General features: G+C 36.3%; 1 protein-coding gene across 9 annotated transcripts in view; it reads left to right on the top strand.

Annotated features, from left to right (window-relative positions):
• The window catches only part of EFR3A (EFR3 homolog A), an 88,156-nt gene extending 72,663 nt beyond the window's left edge, over nt 1-15,493 (top strand). For 6 of the 9 annotated variants that reach the window (XM_042786039.1, XM_042786038.1, XM_033011777.2 and 3 more), the window contains 8 exons: nt 72-139; nt 1,465-1,592; nt 3,627-3,677; nt 6,645-6,733; nt 9,345-9,393; nt 10,495-10,598; nt 11,216-11,265; nt 12,497-15,493. In XM_042786039.1, coding sequence (XP_042641973.1) covers nt 72-139; nt 1,465-1,592; nt 3,627-3,677; nt 6,645-6,733; nt 9,345-9,393; nt 10,495-10,598; nt 11,216-11,265; nt 12,497-12,602 — 645 coding nt within the window. In that variant the 3' untranslated portion in view covers nt 12,603-15,493. The remainder of the gene's footprint in view (nt 1-71; nt 140-1,464; nt 1,593-3,626; nt 3,678-6,644; nt 6,734-9,344; nt 9,394-10,494; nt 10,599-11,215; nt 11,266-12,496) is intronic. The other 3 variants (XM_033011773.2, XM_033011774.2, XM_033011775.2) reach the window with 3 other exon arrangements.
• Nucleotides 15,494-16,022: the final 529 nt, after the last annotated feature.

Below are 16,022 nucleotides of genomic sequence, written 5' to 3'. Positions count from 1 at the left end.
AGCAACTTAATCAGTGGAGAAAATAGCTATGGAACTATTCCATTTGTACTATTTGTCTTGGGTTTTTTCAGGTCATCGAAACTAGAAGTCTGGAAGCATCTTATTTTCTACCAGAAACAATTTTCAAAGACAAATGCAAGTAAGTAGATACAGAATGTGAATTAATGAACAGTGAAGTACCTATTTTTCTATTAAAAAGTTGCACATCACTGAAATATGTTGCATATGTGAAAAATGATTTAGAGGTTTAATGATATATAGGATAGGCAGAACAAAACCAGGCTTTAAAAGCATATATGCATATATGAAAAAAATGTGGGTTTCTGCCTTTTTTAATGTTGTCAGAGGCACTTCTCCAGAATATGATGTTTGGTCTATATGTCAACACAACAAAATGCATTTACACTGAATCACAGAATGTGTGAGGTTGGAAGAGCCCTCTCAAAATCATAGAATCATTTAGGTTAGAAAAGACCTTTAAGATCATAAAGTTCAACCATTAAACTAACACTGCCAAGTCTACCACTAAACCATGTCCCTAAGCACCACATCTACACATCTTTTAAATACCTCCAGGAATAGTGATGATCTGATCCCAACCCTTGCTCAAGCAGGCTCACCTAGAGCAGGCTGTCCACGACCACATCCAGGTAGCTTTGGAATATCTCTAAGGATGGAGACTCCACAGCCTCTGTGGACAACCTGTGCCAGTGCTTGGTTATCCTCACAGTAAAACAATGTTTCCTGATGTTCAGTCAGAATGTTCTGTGTTTCAGTCTGTGCCCGTTGCTTCTGGTCCTGTCACTGGTCACTAATGAAAAGAGCCTGGCTCTATTGTCTTTCCACCCTCCCTCCCTTAAAGTAGTTATACACATTGGTAAGATCCACCTTTTTCTCCATGATGAACCATCCTAGCTCTCTGTCTTTTTTCAATGGAGACATGCATCAGTCCCTTAATCCACCTTAGTGGTCCTTTGTTGGAGTCTCTAAATTAAGTCCATGTCTCTCCTGTCCTGACACAGCACTCCAGTTATGACCTTACCAGTGCTGAGTAGAGGGGAAGGATCTCCTCCATCGACCTGCTGGCAATGCTCCTAATACAGCCCAGGATACCTTTAGCCTTTATTGCCACAAGGGCATATTGCTGACACATGACAAATACCATTACTCTGTAATTTTTTCTGTTTAACAGAGACTATATTCTCTCAAGATGTAGCAGAATAAGTGAGGAACATATTTCAGATAACCAAGAAGTGTTAAGGTAATTTAAAATATTGCAGTGGTATTCAAAGCACTAATTTTGGGCTGTATATTCATTCCTAAAAAACTGAGCAAGTTTTATTTCATTATATATAGATCATTGATACTGACGCTTTTTGGTTGCTTGCAGACATCAGAAAAATATTTTACTTAATGAACAAATCTCTATCGGTAGATAATAACTTCAAATATGTATTTTGACAGTCTTCCAAAATCCTTAGAGAAGCATGAAAAAAATTTATTTTTCCTGACGAACAAGATTGCAGAATCATTAGGAGGCAGTGGATACAGTGTGGAAAGATTGTCAGTTCCGTATGTACCCCAGGTAACAGGTAAGCGGTGATTAGCGTCAAAACTATTAAGTACCAGTCACTAAGAATGCTTTCCTAATGTGTTGTGTGTCAATGAAATGTAATGTGACTACTTGGCAACAAAACTTAATCATAGTATAACTTTGTTTCCTCAAGATCTTCTTTTTTTTTTTTTTTTTTATCATTAGTCACTGTTTTATTGCTAAAAAGTTTCAACTTTATGTCCTTTTAAGATTATTTTTTTCTGTAAATCGAGGAGGTGGGGCAGAAAGTTCTTGAGCTCACTTCAACTCTTTTTAATGAAGTCTTTGCTTTCAAAAGAATACCTGAGATGATTGTAGTGATTATTACTGGTTTTTTGTATTAACTTGAGTTAGCAGTTGAGGAAGGATTATACTAGTCAGCATACTTTACCCTTTTTATGTAAACACTGGATGGAATGTATTATTTGCCCTATATCCTTGTGCTGACTTGAGTTATTGGCCTTCATCAAATTCACAGTGAGCAGATGTTAATTTAATCAAGAATGTTATGTTTTCCTCCATTAGGTGGTTATGCTAGCTTAGTGTCAGGTAACACAATGAAAATAAAGTATGCCTGAGGAAGATTTGCGAGTTTGGGCTACTGAGGATGCATGAATGGTGCATGTGAATGACTAGCTAGTGTATGACGTGTGTTTTCAGCTTTTAATATATTTTTCAACAGCCAATTAAGCAAGTCACTGAAAAAAATTGTTTGAAGATTTTGTTTCATTAACCATGTGTGTTTTGTGGCTGTACAGAACTGGTTGCTATTGTAATAGACTATGGGACATCCCAATCTCAAGCATGACCTTTTTGAGAAATAAAAGTACGTAGCAGGAAAATGTGATTCCCATGGTTTATAGCTTATGTATAGAAAGAAACATAGTACGTTGCTGCCTACTCTTGAATAAGCTTTTTTGGATTGCTGCGATGGCAGGGAGTGAGTTCTCCAGAACAACAGATGTGATTTTGTCCTAAGTGCCAGCAGGCAAACTAGTGATACATTCTGACACAGCTGCAATGTTTGTGTTTTCTGTTGCTGGTTGTCTTCTTCTAACAAGGAAACCATTGCTATAATTGACAGATTATTTCTTCTAGCATCCAAAGAAAACAGTTAACATAATATTTTAGTATTAGCAGAAGAGGTAGGTAGCAAGTAAGGAAGTGTTACATTTTCAAATTTTTAACTGACTAAGTGAATGAGAATGGAAGGAAAAGATAGCCTTGTTTGAAATTTATGTTAAGCGTCTTCTAGAAATTGAGATGTATTTGTACCCAAATGACCTTGCTAGGCTTTTCTTGGACGCTTTGATAAAAATGCATTCCTACATGGGTAGATATGTAAGTTCTGACGTCAAGGTTAAGTGAGTTTAGCTACAAGTATGTGATTAACTGCCTCTTCAGGTGATGAAAAATGGTCATATTGCTAAATTTTAGCATATACGAATCAGATGAGTTTGGGGTTTTTCAAGTAATCTCTTTGTAAAAAGAAGTAGCCAAACCTGATTCCATGTCTGTTATCATATCTAATTAGGATCATTAACCTCTGATCCTGTGGGATATTGATCTTCCAAAGTTTTCATTTAACTAAATCACGACTGAAGTGAATATTTTGGAATTCTGAAACTTTTAATTTTTTACTTCAATGAAATGCTTCATTTCTACAATTATATTACAAAGCTAGAATGTAGTGTTTCAAAATATATCGTTAATTTTAATAAAAGATGGATCCATCTTTTGTATATTCCTGTGAATGTTATGGTTGAACCCAAAAATCCAGTGAAGATTTTATCCTAATTATTTCTAGTATTTCTGAATATCAGTGATGTAATGCTTAACAATGACTTATAAAATCCTCATCTTGTTTTTGCTTCAAGTTCTTGTACTACTTATCAGTTTGAAAGACATTCATATTTGCAACTTTTTGTACCTTGTTCTCTTGCTTATTTGGGGGAGGGGAGAAGCTGATAATTTAAATGTACATGTAATATTTTTTTTTGTCTATACATATATATTTTTTTCTTAAATTCAGCTCTATTTCCATCAGGCAAAAAGCCTCATAAGTGCAGACACAAGTCAAAAGGTAAAACTGAGCTGTAGGTCAGCCTGCTCTCCTACTAGCTGTGGTGTGTCTGTATATGATGTGCACAAAAAAACCCCGCGCTTTTAGAAGGCCTTTAGACCTTTAGGCCAGAAACTGTCTTTTACTTAGTGTTTCCTTCCATTTTTTTTTTAATCTCCTTGATATACCTGTAGCAATGTTAGCTGCTGAAAGATTTGTCTTTGTGTTTACTCTTGATTTGGAACTCTAAAATATGGTGGTAGCTTATTTTCTTTTCCTGAGCAGGAAAAGTACTGAGTGATTAGTACTAAATACCTCTTTGAGTGACATTACAAGAACTGGGTAGGAAGTTGGAAGAAGCTCTCAGCTGTTCACAGAATGATGATTTGTCTTACACACTGGGTGTTCAGGATGAAAGGCCACTGGTGGGACACGTATACGTGCATACATTCTGTGTTCATCCCACCAGTAGCTGAGCTTAGACACTGTCTACCCACCAGCTGTGTCCTGGTTCCCAGTCTCCCCAGTCACTGGCACCTGAGCACGTGAGTCCCCAAGGCCCACAGCCCCAGAACAGCTGCTGGTACAGAATCCCCTTGTGCACAGGAACGCACATATCCATGTACACGCGGGTCTCAGCCAACCTCCCCCAGGCTCCATGGTCTTTCTGACAGTTGGCCTGGGCCTCCAGGTCCCTCCAAGTGCCTCCCTCTGAGATGCACAGACACACCCTGCTCCCAGGCCACTTGACCTACTCACCTGCTGGCCCAGCTTGGTACTCCCTTGTGATCACACACTGGTGCTGTGCACCTTCGCTCCCCCGAGGCACACAGACCTTCTGACCTGTGGTCTGACTCCAGTTGCTGTGCTTAGACCCCCCCTGCACACAACTGCACAAAGAATGGAGTCCCTGAACCGGGAAAACAGAAATGGGATTTAATCAGAACATGGGACAGGCTGCACTAATGAGGCTCAGGGCATGGCCAGATGCAAATACTTATCAGCAACTGGTTTGCATGCAACTGACGCCTTCATCCCCTTATCCCCTCTCTTTTCCTTGCTTTCTCCTTCTCAAACCATCTCAATCTTCATTTTCTCCACCCTTGCTTCTTTTCCTAAGCATCCCATATTAAGCCTGGTGCAATCCAAGATGCTATTCCCCTGCATCCCCCGTATCCCAGTCGCTGATCCCGCCTTGGTCAGTGAGGTGACCCAGAGAGCTGCTCCACTTGCCCCATAGGGTGGGTGCCACCCCCGGGCCATGGGGCCAAGGCTCCTGTGACAGCCCTGGCAGGGGCCAGAGCAATGGGTACTGGGGCTCCACCTCTGCCCTTGTGCCTCTGGGCTCCTTCGTGTGTGTGGAGACAAGCTTTATACCATGTGACAGAAAAAAAATTACAATTTTCACAATTTTTTACCTACTTAATATATTGAAATTAGAGACAAATGGGCATTTTTATTAGGGAAGTATAGTGAGGCATCCATTACAAAAATGAACTTTATCCAAAGTAGTTCCAAAAATGTCTAGTGTTTGCATGTCAATTATAGAGAGAACAGCAAGATGGCAGCAAAGATGTAGTTTTGTCTTGTGTTTACCCTTGAGGGCTAAGATGCTTTCCTCAGACTCTGTATGTATTGTGTCATGTAACAATGAGCCATCAGGGATTTAAAAATCAAGTAAATCCTTCAAAATGCCACTTCAAATGTTCAGGGTCCCTGGCAAAGATAGCTAGAATTCAGGTGGTTTTCACTAATCTTATTCTTTCACTGCCTCTTGATCTAAAAATGTTATTTCATTTATATGACCTCTGAAAGTTATTTCTTGATTTTTAAAAGCTGAGCATGTTCAGGTCTGCTGGAATGAATTCTGTTTGTTTGTGCTCAATATTTGCACTGCCAAAGCGCTTTGCTAGAAGTGGTTTAAACAAAGGTTATGGAAGAACCAGAATAAATTACCTTGTGGGGGGGGAGTTTTATAGTCTTTCTCCCTCTCTTAGCATCAAGTGCCTGTAGATGCTTTTAAATATGTGCAGTGCAAGTCATCAAATAATAATGGCCAGGTCCAAACGGATTGATCTTGGCTAAAATCTAAAATATGACATTGCAATTCATGGGTTTGTAACTGAGATACATTCAAGTCAGGCCACTGAAGTCTCCATTTCTCAGAGGTTGCTCATGAGACATCTGTAAATGTATTTTTACTGTTAGGGGTTTTTTTAATCTTATTTTAACATACTACATTTCAAAAATGAGCAAATATTATTGGTTGATTGTCTCAAGAATGCAGTCACAAAAGGAAAATCTATCAACTGATGGATCATTTGATCATAACCTGCTTATGCATTAATTAAAATGTTGTGCTCCTTTTAGTATCAGCACAGTTGGCCTTATGACAACTATTTAGGCCAGCTGGACTCCTTGAAATGTTTGTAGGAAGTTAGAATTGGAGAGAATTTTTTTTCACCAAGTAGGTTTTTAGACTCACTGAATGTGGTACTTGTAGCAACAAGAATAAGGAAGGATTCTTGTTCATTTCCATACAGAAACTTTTATTTCTTCAGTCAGTGAGTCATCTTCCAAGAAGCCCTTTTCTGTTTCAGAATACCTTCATATCAGAACCTTAATATTTCAATTTCACAACCAAAAAAATAAGTTCAGGCTTTTGTAAATTACTTTGCAACAATGTATCATCATGTGCTATGTTACTTATTATGCATTTGAATAAGATCTCATCTCAGTTTATTAAATTTTGAGCTTTCAAGGGGAAGTCAACAAGGTCTGGGACAGGAGGGGGAAGGGACAAAAAAAAGGTTCTTTTCCTTTATATTTACTAATTCAGAGCAATAACTGATGGTGTTCTCAACAATCCAAATGATAAAATAGGGTTAAATAGGCATACAGAAACAAATCTACATCTGATGTGTAGAAATTTGATTGATCGTGTTTCAACTGTTATACAGAAAGTACAGTAAGTTCTTTTTCTTCTAGATGAGGACAGGCTCTCCAGGAGGAAGAGCATTGTGGACACAGTATCTATTCAGGTGGATATTCTGCCTGGCAACAACACAGATGATAAGGTATGAAAATCACAGGATATTTTAAAGCAGCATCTTTGTGGGGGAGGGAATGCAAATAAAGCTTTCCCAGAAAGTCTAGTATCTAATTGTTCTAGCAGTGTTAAATGCTTTGGGGTTTTGATTTTTTTTTTTTATCTCCTGCATTTGTAGAAATGTGTTGTCAAAGACACTGACACAGATAATGTGCTGTAAAAATGTAAATTATTTTGTCACTATAGTTTTTACAGATAGTACTGCAGAACATAACTAATATTTTAAAACTAATATTTTATGAGTAAATATTCTGAAATATTTTCTTTGCATTTTGAGGGATCAAATAAATTCCTGCATCTGTTATCCCTTCATCATTTGAAGTATCTGAGCCATGTTCATCAGCATGAGTCTGACAGATACAAGACTAGTAGGGGACTGCTGTCTTTGAGAGGGGCAGGTAAAGACTAGGCAGGCAACATACACTGCAACGTTACAGTATTGCTTTTCCCTTCCAGAACAGTTTAGCACAGTTCTTTAAAGTCACAGGAAGGATAAGGTAGCAACAAAAAGTTCATATGTATGGTACAGGAGCTGATGCCAGTTACCCCTTAGGAAGACTGCATTATAATTAAAATGATCCCACATCTTTTGACACTTCATTTGAAGTATTTCTTAAAATAAATTTCTATTTTTACTGAATCATTTCAAGGTTCTGCAGATTTTTATGAACCAGATTTCTGCTGGCTGCAATGGAGATTAGCTGTTGAAATTGAGGTGTTTGTACCTGCAAATGAATCCTACCTTTAGCATCTTCAAGCACAAACCAACTAGGGACATGAAACAGAATGTGTGGACATAGTCAAACTGAATGTTAGTTAAAAATGCAATATTAAGCTATAACAAAGGAGAAGGCTTCATTTTAGAACTTAGTGACAGAGGTGATTTATGTTTTGCATCATTATTATTATTCCTTACTGCTTTGTGCTAATGATAATTCAGATGATATTTTGTTTGCTTCTTGATATTGTGCTTTGGCAAGGATATAGATAAACTGGCTGAAGGTTTAGGAGGAAGAAGAAAAAAATGTTTGAAAAATAAGCCAGATTGTCACAATCATTACCTTTCTGAAGAAAGTAAATGCTCCTAATATTTGATGTGGTTTCTTGATGTGGCAAGTGCATTACTAAATACTGGTTGGTTTATTCCATAGTTACCTTCATTTTTAAGATGAAATCACTTGTAAAAGTAGCTAGTGCTTCTGTGATATTAATAACCAAATATAATGCTGGCTAATATCAGCAACTACTACAGATGTTAATTAGAAATTTGAAAGGCTTCCATGAACAAGTAATATTTACCAAATATGAATTGTTCAAAATGTGATTATTTAAAAATACAAATACTCTCTATCTCTAGCCATATCCACAAATATTTGACATAAATGGTATTTTGCTATTTATTTATTTGGCTTTTATATATTCAGAGGTAGAGAATACAATGCTAATGTAGTAAAACCTGTAAGAAAAGTATCATTTACAGCTCCATCTCCTGACATAACACTGATTGAAAAAGGAAACAGCTACTTCTGGCTTTTCCATTTACAGTAGGTCAAGTAAATGAATGAAAAAAAATCAGAAGAATTCAGGGTCTTCTGAATTGGGTGAAATAACTTTTGGTACCTTACAGATAAATCGTATTAGACCACTCTAAGCAATTAGTGTTAATAAGGAAAGATAAAAGTTCTGCCTGTTTACATTTAGTTAGTTTTGAAGGTTTAAAATAAGGCAGTCCAAGGCAAGAAACTATCTTATATTCAGGTGGACACTGTTCTGCCATCTAAGCATTCTCCCCTAATACTACCACGGTGGTTTCACTGTAGATGTGCTTACTGATACAGAAACTTTAGGTCTATAAAGAGTTGAAATACAAAGATCCATGAGCTGGAGCTCTTCAGAGAAACGTTCATGCATCTTTGGAAATTTTGCAGCCCCAAGCAATTCCTAATGCAGTACATCTGCAGCAGCAAATAGATATTCATATTGCTAAATGAACAATTTTTCTCAGTGCATCAGACATAGCTTGTTATGAAGAGCACTTTAGCTCCAATGTTTATGACATAAGCACCAAGTTATTTGGAGCCAGTACTGGTATGAAGTTAGCCTAAAGCAATGACCGTTTTCCACTGTACCCTCCATTACCATCTCTTATTTTAGCATCAGATCGCTGGTAACTCAACTGTTCTCAGGAAGCAGTTGCTATGATTCTCAACAGCTGTTTAAGAACCAGTACTGAAGCATAACAGTATAGAAACACCACAGCATATTCCTGACCCAAAAGTGTTCTGCCAAAATTAATGTCCTTTTCCAAAGTCTTATTGCCATAGAGCATCTTGACTAGAATTTGGAATTTTTTCCTTGATCTCATTTGATTTGAAATTTCCCTACTAATTGCAGCAGCTTAAAAATGTGAATTAGTGATTTGTTGGCTGTCACAGAAACTCCAGATAAAGCTATTAGAGACTTGTAAAGTAGAAAAGCTCTGTGGCCATTCTAGCCTTCTGTATTTATCACATTCCTTATTTTTTAGTATCCTGTATGGTATATGTGAGGTTTAAGGGGTTTTGTTTCTTTGTGTTTAGATTGATAATGCTGAAGAAATTACCTTTGAAGCTTTGAAGAAAGCAATTGGTAAGATTTATTAAAACTGTATTTATGCATCATAGTTCTAAGTTGCTGTGGAATTTCTAGAGAAGATGATGCAGACAGAATAACATAATTGAATATATTCACTTGTTTCTCTTCAGCTAATAAATTATTTAAAACTTCAGTTATTTCTAAATTTCTGAAATTAAGTCTTGATAATTTTAGTGAATTTCTTTTCTGAAGCTAATGTGACTGAATGAAAAGCATCTGGAAACACCTGTCATCTGTTAAATTTGCCCTTATAGACCAAGTTATAAATAAAGTGAGATTTACAAGTTCCATTGATTGATTACTTATAAAACAACTTAAATATTTTTTACACATTAAGATTTTCAGGTCTTTGGTGCTTTCAGAAAATAGATTGTAAGGGATATGTTGTGGACTTCAAAACCACTCAATTTTTAAAAATAATATTTTTCTCACAAATGGCCCAGCTACCAGGACTCTGAATTATCCAGTTTCCTTATTTCATATACTATAAGTAATTAATAATTAATGCTGCCCAGTCCACTAAAATCCTGTCCACAATATGGATTAGACATTGATGTTTTAAACAATAGTCATTGACATTTTAAAGAATAATTCAATCCGACTGTTTTCCAAACCTTGCTAATCACTGAGGTACCTAAATTCATTCAATGCTGGAAAGTTCCTTCTGGTTGTAGGTTCACTCAGCATATGGAGGTTGAACTCACTTTTCCAAAATTCTAATAGAAAATTCTGCCCACCTGTCTGCATAATACTGGGAGGGATGTTATCCCTTCTTTTCTCTTGAAGCCAAACTTGTGTGTGGTGAGTGAGAAATGCAGTCCTGAATCCAGAAAATAAAGCAAAAGGAAGCCTGGATGTACTCGTAATTAAGGCACATAGTAAGAAAGGAGCAAAACCAAGGTCTTCAAACCAGCTCCCTGAAATTGTATCTTCATTTTGCTTTAGAAGCATTGACAGATAACAGCTCGCTTAAGTATGGTTGCATCGCTTCACAGTGCTTGCTTGCTTTTGCAGTGCACATTTGAGGGTTTATATCACTTACTCTTGATAGGCAAATATTACGTTTGTCTTTTCTTTTTTTATTTTTTTTTTAAGATAACAATGGACTTGAAGAACAGGAAAAAGAAAAAAGGCGTCTTGTGATTGAGAAGTTCCAAAAAGCGCCATTTGAAGAAATCGCAGCACAATGTGAAACCAAAGTAAGTTTCTGAAAAATGTTATACAGCATTGAAGATATTAGTATAAGCATTAGTGGGGATGAGCTGGCTAAAGATCCTTTATGTTATCATGTTGCTGCTGCTGTTACTTCTACAGAAGTTCAGTTCTTTGTCTTCATTTATTGTTTCCACTATTACCAATATCAGCACATTCCAGTTATTTAGAGTGTGCTTTTGATTGTTCTTAGACCATTTGAAAAGGAATGAAAATCTCATACACTCTTCATCTTAATGTTTTCCTTGCTGTCTTTAAAATTTAGATTCATAGTCCATTCCTATTTCATCCTGGGATAACTGGAGCAGTATTTACCCCATTATGTATTTTGAGTAACTAAATATATTTCAGGTTTGTTAAACTCTTACCTGCAACAGCAAAGTGTGCTGTATAATTCCTTGCACTCCATGACAGACTCGCTCATTTTCACATGCTGCTTCAGGGCTCAGAATCCTTGCAGCAGTGAGAAAAGAAATCAAGAGAGAAAATGTTGCCTAGATTTGCCATGTGATGACGTGGAACACACTCACTGAGTATGGCCTGGCACATTCATTTTAGCTCGGTTCAATATATAGTAGCTAATAATTCTATTTTTTTTTCATAGGCAAACTTGCTTCATGATAGACTTGCACAGATACTGGAACTCACCATTCGGTAAGGCTTTATGCAAGAAGAATATGATGAATGAAAAACGGGCTATAAAGCAATTGTGACTGCTTTCAGATGGTCATGTCATAGTGTTCTTAAACACATGTAATAGACAGAAAATAATTGACTTAACTGAATGTTGTGGTTTGACCCTGGTAGGCATTTCAGCCCCACTTAGCTGCTGGCTTACTCCACCTCAGTGGGATGGGGAAGAGAACTGGAAGGGTAAAAGTGAGAAACCCATGGGTTGAGATAAGCACAGTTTAATAGGTAAAGCAAAAGCTGTGCATGCAAGCAAAGCAAAATAAGAAATTAATACACGACCTCCCTTTCAGGCAGGTGTTTAGCCACTTCCAGGACAGCAGGGCTCCATCGCATGTAACGGTTACTTGGGAAGACAAACAACATCACTGCAAATGTCCCTCCGCTTCCTACTTCTTCCCTTAAAGCTATTATTGCTGAGCATGACATCATATGGTACAGAACATCCCTTTGGGCAGCTGGTGTCAGCTGTCCCAGCTGTGTCTCCTCCCAGCTTCTCGCCCACCCCCAGCCTACACACTGGCAGGGCAGCGTGAGAAGCAGAAAGGCCTTGACTGTGTGCAAGCTCTGCTCAGCAATAATTAGAACATCCCTGTGTTGTCAACACTGTTTTGGTCACAAATTCAAAACATAGCACCATATAAGCTACTGTATAGAAAATTACTCTGTTCCAGCCAAAACCAGTGCACTGTAAAAGAGTAGTCATCATCTAAAACAGTCACTTTTTCTTGTTATTATTTTGAATCTTTTGGATAGTGAACTGTATCCAGAAACCATGTCATAATATACTTATATTCTTACAATATTTCTCTATATATCAGTATTATTGAAGAATGCTGCTGTTTTCCCATTGCTGTATCTGTTTGAGAAAGTAATTAGATATTGAACACCCAGAATAGTATGTGACATTATTATAGAGTTGTGCACATCCGTTGGGCAGTATAAATAGCATTTGTTAGTAATAAAATGCATTTTCATAGTTCTGCTCAGTGAAGTTGATTTAGACCAGAGTATGAAAAAAAAAAAACAAGGTATGGTAATTTCATTAGAATTTCAGGAATAGGATTAAATACTGATGATCGGGGTGGGGTCTGGAGTAGTTTACTCTTGTTTCTCAGCTATTAGTGTATAAAGTTATAAAAAAAGCAATCCATATAATTATAAATTGTATATATTGGTTGTTCTTCTCACACAGTCCTCCACCTAGCCCCTCAGGAACGATGACCATTACTGCTGGACATGCTCATTACCAGTCTGTTCCAGTCTATGAGATGAAGTTTCCAGATCTTTGTGTGTATTAAGTGTCTTCTGAAGTCTGCTGGACATTATTTAGATTAGAGTACAATAGAAAGAACAAGATGAGTTTTCAAATTTTATTGTTTATTTCATCTAAACTAACTTTAAAACAATGATGGACATGAGCGAAATACAGATTGCTCTAGCCAAACTCATGAAACTGTCTTGAGTTGTTTTCTGTAATATATTTGAAGTTAGATTTTTCATATATCCTCTTTCTTCATTTTCATATATAAGTACACATAAAAATCAGATTTAAAACTTGTCTTGCCATATAGGTGAATATTTCAGTTACTCTAGGAATTTGTATTTCTGTAAATTCCTTTAATTTGAGGCATTGTAACTGAAGAACCTGCTAAAGCTTTTTTCTTTGGTTGGGTTTTTTTTCTCCTCTCCACCTCCATTATATGTCTAAATAGAATGCCTTTGTCTTGCTTCATCTTGTTAAATGTAACCAGTGGAGCACTACCTTAACTCCCTTTTGTGTACATGCTGTCATAGCTAGTCAACTTGTTTATTTTGGAATATATGGAAAAAAACAATACCTTACATCTGTTCAAGTACAGTGAATGAATTAATGGACACTTGTTAAGTATTTTTTTTTTTGATGCATCACATAACATGCTTTTTAGATATATTTGCCCAGTATGTCCTGTGTTTCTTGCTAAAAGTTAACTGCTTTGCAGAAGAGAGAAGAAATCTCCTCCTGAAGCACTGAATTGTGCAATATTTTTCATGTCTTAAGGTGTATGTTTTATGGACTGTACTTTTGAAGATGCAGTAGTATTTTACTGTCTGCTTTAGTATAAATACATGAGAGAGATATTTAGTATAGCAGAAAATAAACTGAGGGCATTTTAAATCATAAATACAGAAATTACAAATATATTCTGAGGTATTTCTCTGTAGTTTATTACAGCTTTTTAATTATATTTTAGAAATTGAAAGAAAACTGGATGAAACCGTTTAAAGACCAAGACTTTATTGAATATGTTTTCAAGCAAAAGCATTTTTAGAGATGCATCTCTGTGTTTGTTTTTGTTTCATTTCTCAAACCTTTCTAGAAATAAGGAAAATATAGTAACGTTCATAGGTTTATGTATCTGAGTATGCTATTCAGATGTATATAAAGTAAAACTGATACAGTAAATCACTGACCTTTTGATGATAATTGACAAGGCCATCTTTGTGACTCAGTAAATTCTGCAGGCAAAAAGAAAAAACAGCTTTCACTGATGCCATGAATAGTAAGTTTTAAGTCACTTAATCTGTCTGAATCTGACCGAAGCAGCACAAACATAAATGAATGTTCTCAGATATCTATAATAAATGTAAGACATTTCAGTTATTCAGCAGTCTAGATAACCAGTGATCAGGCCATGAACAATGTGATCTAACTTCAGTTAGCCTTGCTTTGAGCAGGAGCTTGGTTTAGATGACCTTCAGAAGTCCCAACCTAAATTAATCTATGATTGTGTAATTCTAAGATCTGAATGGTTATCAAGCCAACTAATTTTCTGACTGGAGCATTTGCAAACCCACTGTAAAAACGATTTTAAGTTTTTTGAATTGTAGTACAGTATTCCATTGGACTACTTTTAAAAGCCTGATGTGACAGAACGTCAGGGAAATATCAGCTACTTAAACCTATGAGATAACATGCTGAGACTTTCAGAAAACATTCGCAAAACTCAAAAGGTAATTGAGACCTTCTTTTCAGTTTAACAGTGCAATCACAGCTGTTAGTGGATGACGAAACACCCCCTTATCTACAGCATTCCGTTGTGATTTTTACTGCTGCAACGTATCGGCCTGATCAGACCACAGTCTACACATAAATAAGACTCTAGCTTTTAGTTTTCACTTTTGGTTTTTTTTTTTTAAGGTAAGACATAATAGTTTTTTGGCCTATATAAAGAGTGTAATTTTTTAAATAGTAAATCTAACGTAGGGGTACAATGTAAAACACTTATCCACTCTGTCATTTTTTAAGAATAACACTGTGCACTTTTGTACAAAAAGAAAATGAGGAGTAAGAAATAAAGAATGTACTTCTGTTTGCACTCTTGCAGTATGGAGACTGTGCTGTAAATGCAGGATTGTTTCTGTGACTCAGTTCTGTTGCATGAATGCTGCATGTGAAAATAACTAGATTCAGCATTTCATTTTCTGTTCTGTTTATAAAGTATTTTTCATTTATGCTAATGGAAGGTTACCATGTTTTCAATGTTCCAATGAGCTTTGTTTGGGAAATGCAGGTGTTGTGCAGGTACTGTGCAGGGAATGAAGAGCTTGTAACACTCTGTATGTTCACTTTCTGGAAATTCAGGGAGTTTTGTAAGTCGATGATTGGTTCGCTCTGGCCTTTCTAGCCAGCAGGGCGATGGGAGTGACTGTAAAATGTATTGTTTTGGTAGGTATTGTTACATGTAGCTAATAAATGAAACCAAATGAATTAAGAATGCTGTTGTACAGTATAAAGCTGCTGTGTTTCGCTTATCTCTTTATGTTCTCAAGACACATTGCAGAACTTAAAAGCACCATATGCATACTGGCCCTGTGTTATCTGCAACACATTGAGTGCTGTCACAATGTTTATAAATTGGCATCCAGCTGTTTAAATGTATTCCAGCTTTTGCTTTGGGTTCTCTTTCCCATTATGTCATTTTGAAAAATTAAAGCTTTTGGTAGTGGGTCACTTTAAAGTAAATTAAATCCTTGTTAATTTCAGAAGATAGAAATAGCCTGTTGTCCAAAATCAGCATAGGGCTAATTTGTCTCTTGTTCTGATGGTCATGTATTCTGTACTGTACGTAAAGAACCAGTTTCAATAAATGTACGAACACACTGTGCAATCTATATTTAAGCAATAAAATAAACCAAAATTTAAAATTAATCTTTTCTAAGGTGTCAGTTAATTTTTATTGCTCACAATTACAATGTCAATGACATAATTTTTTTAGCATCTAAAATAGACCTCATTTTGTAAACCTTTTCTTTATGTTATAGCATTGCAACATTATTAAACTGCTACTTTTATTTATGATTAAACCATTACTATGACTAAGACCACCAAAATTTGTGAATGCAGCAGTACAAAATTAATTTCCTAATAGCTAATAAGCTTCAAGAAGATAAACAAGCTATGCTTTTCAGGCCTGCCTCGGTGGTTAAAATACGTATGGGGTTTGTAGTATCAATTTCAAGGAATAAAGCTGTCAGTGCCTGTGAAGATCTGTATACAGCTCACCCACAGCTAGCATTTTTCAAACAGTGATGCCATCTAATGGGACTGAGTATTATGCTATTGTTTGTTACTCTTTTTTATTAGCATTCGTTTTAATAGTGGACCATGGGAGAAGCGGGAAGAACAATTATTTTTTTGTATTTTGAGGAAGTTGGGACCTCCTCTAGCTCATGTGAGA

Source organism: Tyto alba, unplaced genomic scaffold, assembly GCF_018691265.1.
Source record: "Tyto alba isolate M040663 unplaced genomic scaffold, T.alba_DEE_v4.0 Super-Scaffold_9, whole genome shotgun sequence".
NCBI classification, from domain to species: domain Eukaryota; kingdom Metazoa; phylum Chordata; class Aves; order Strigiformes; family Tytonidae; genus Tyto; species Tyto alba.
Note: the sequence above shows the minus strand (reverse complement) of the source record. Positions and strands in the feature narration are given on the sequence as shown.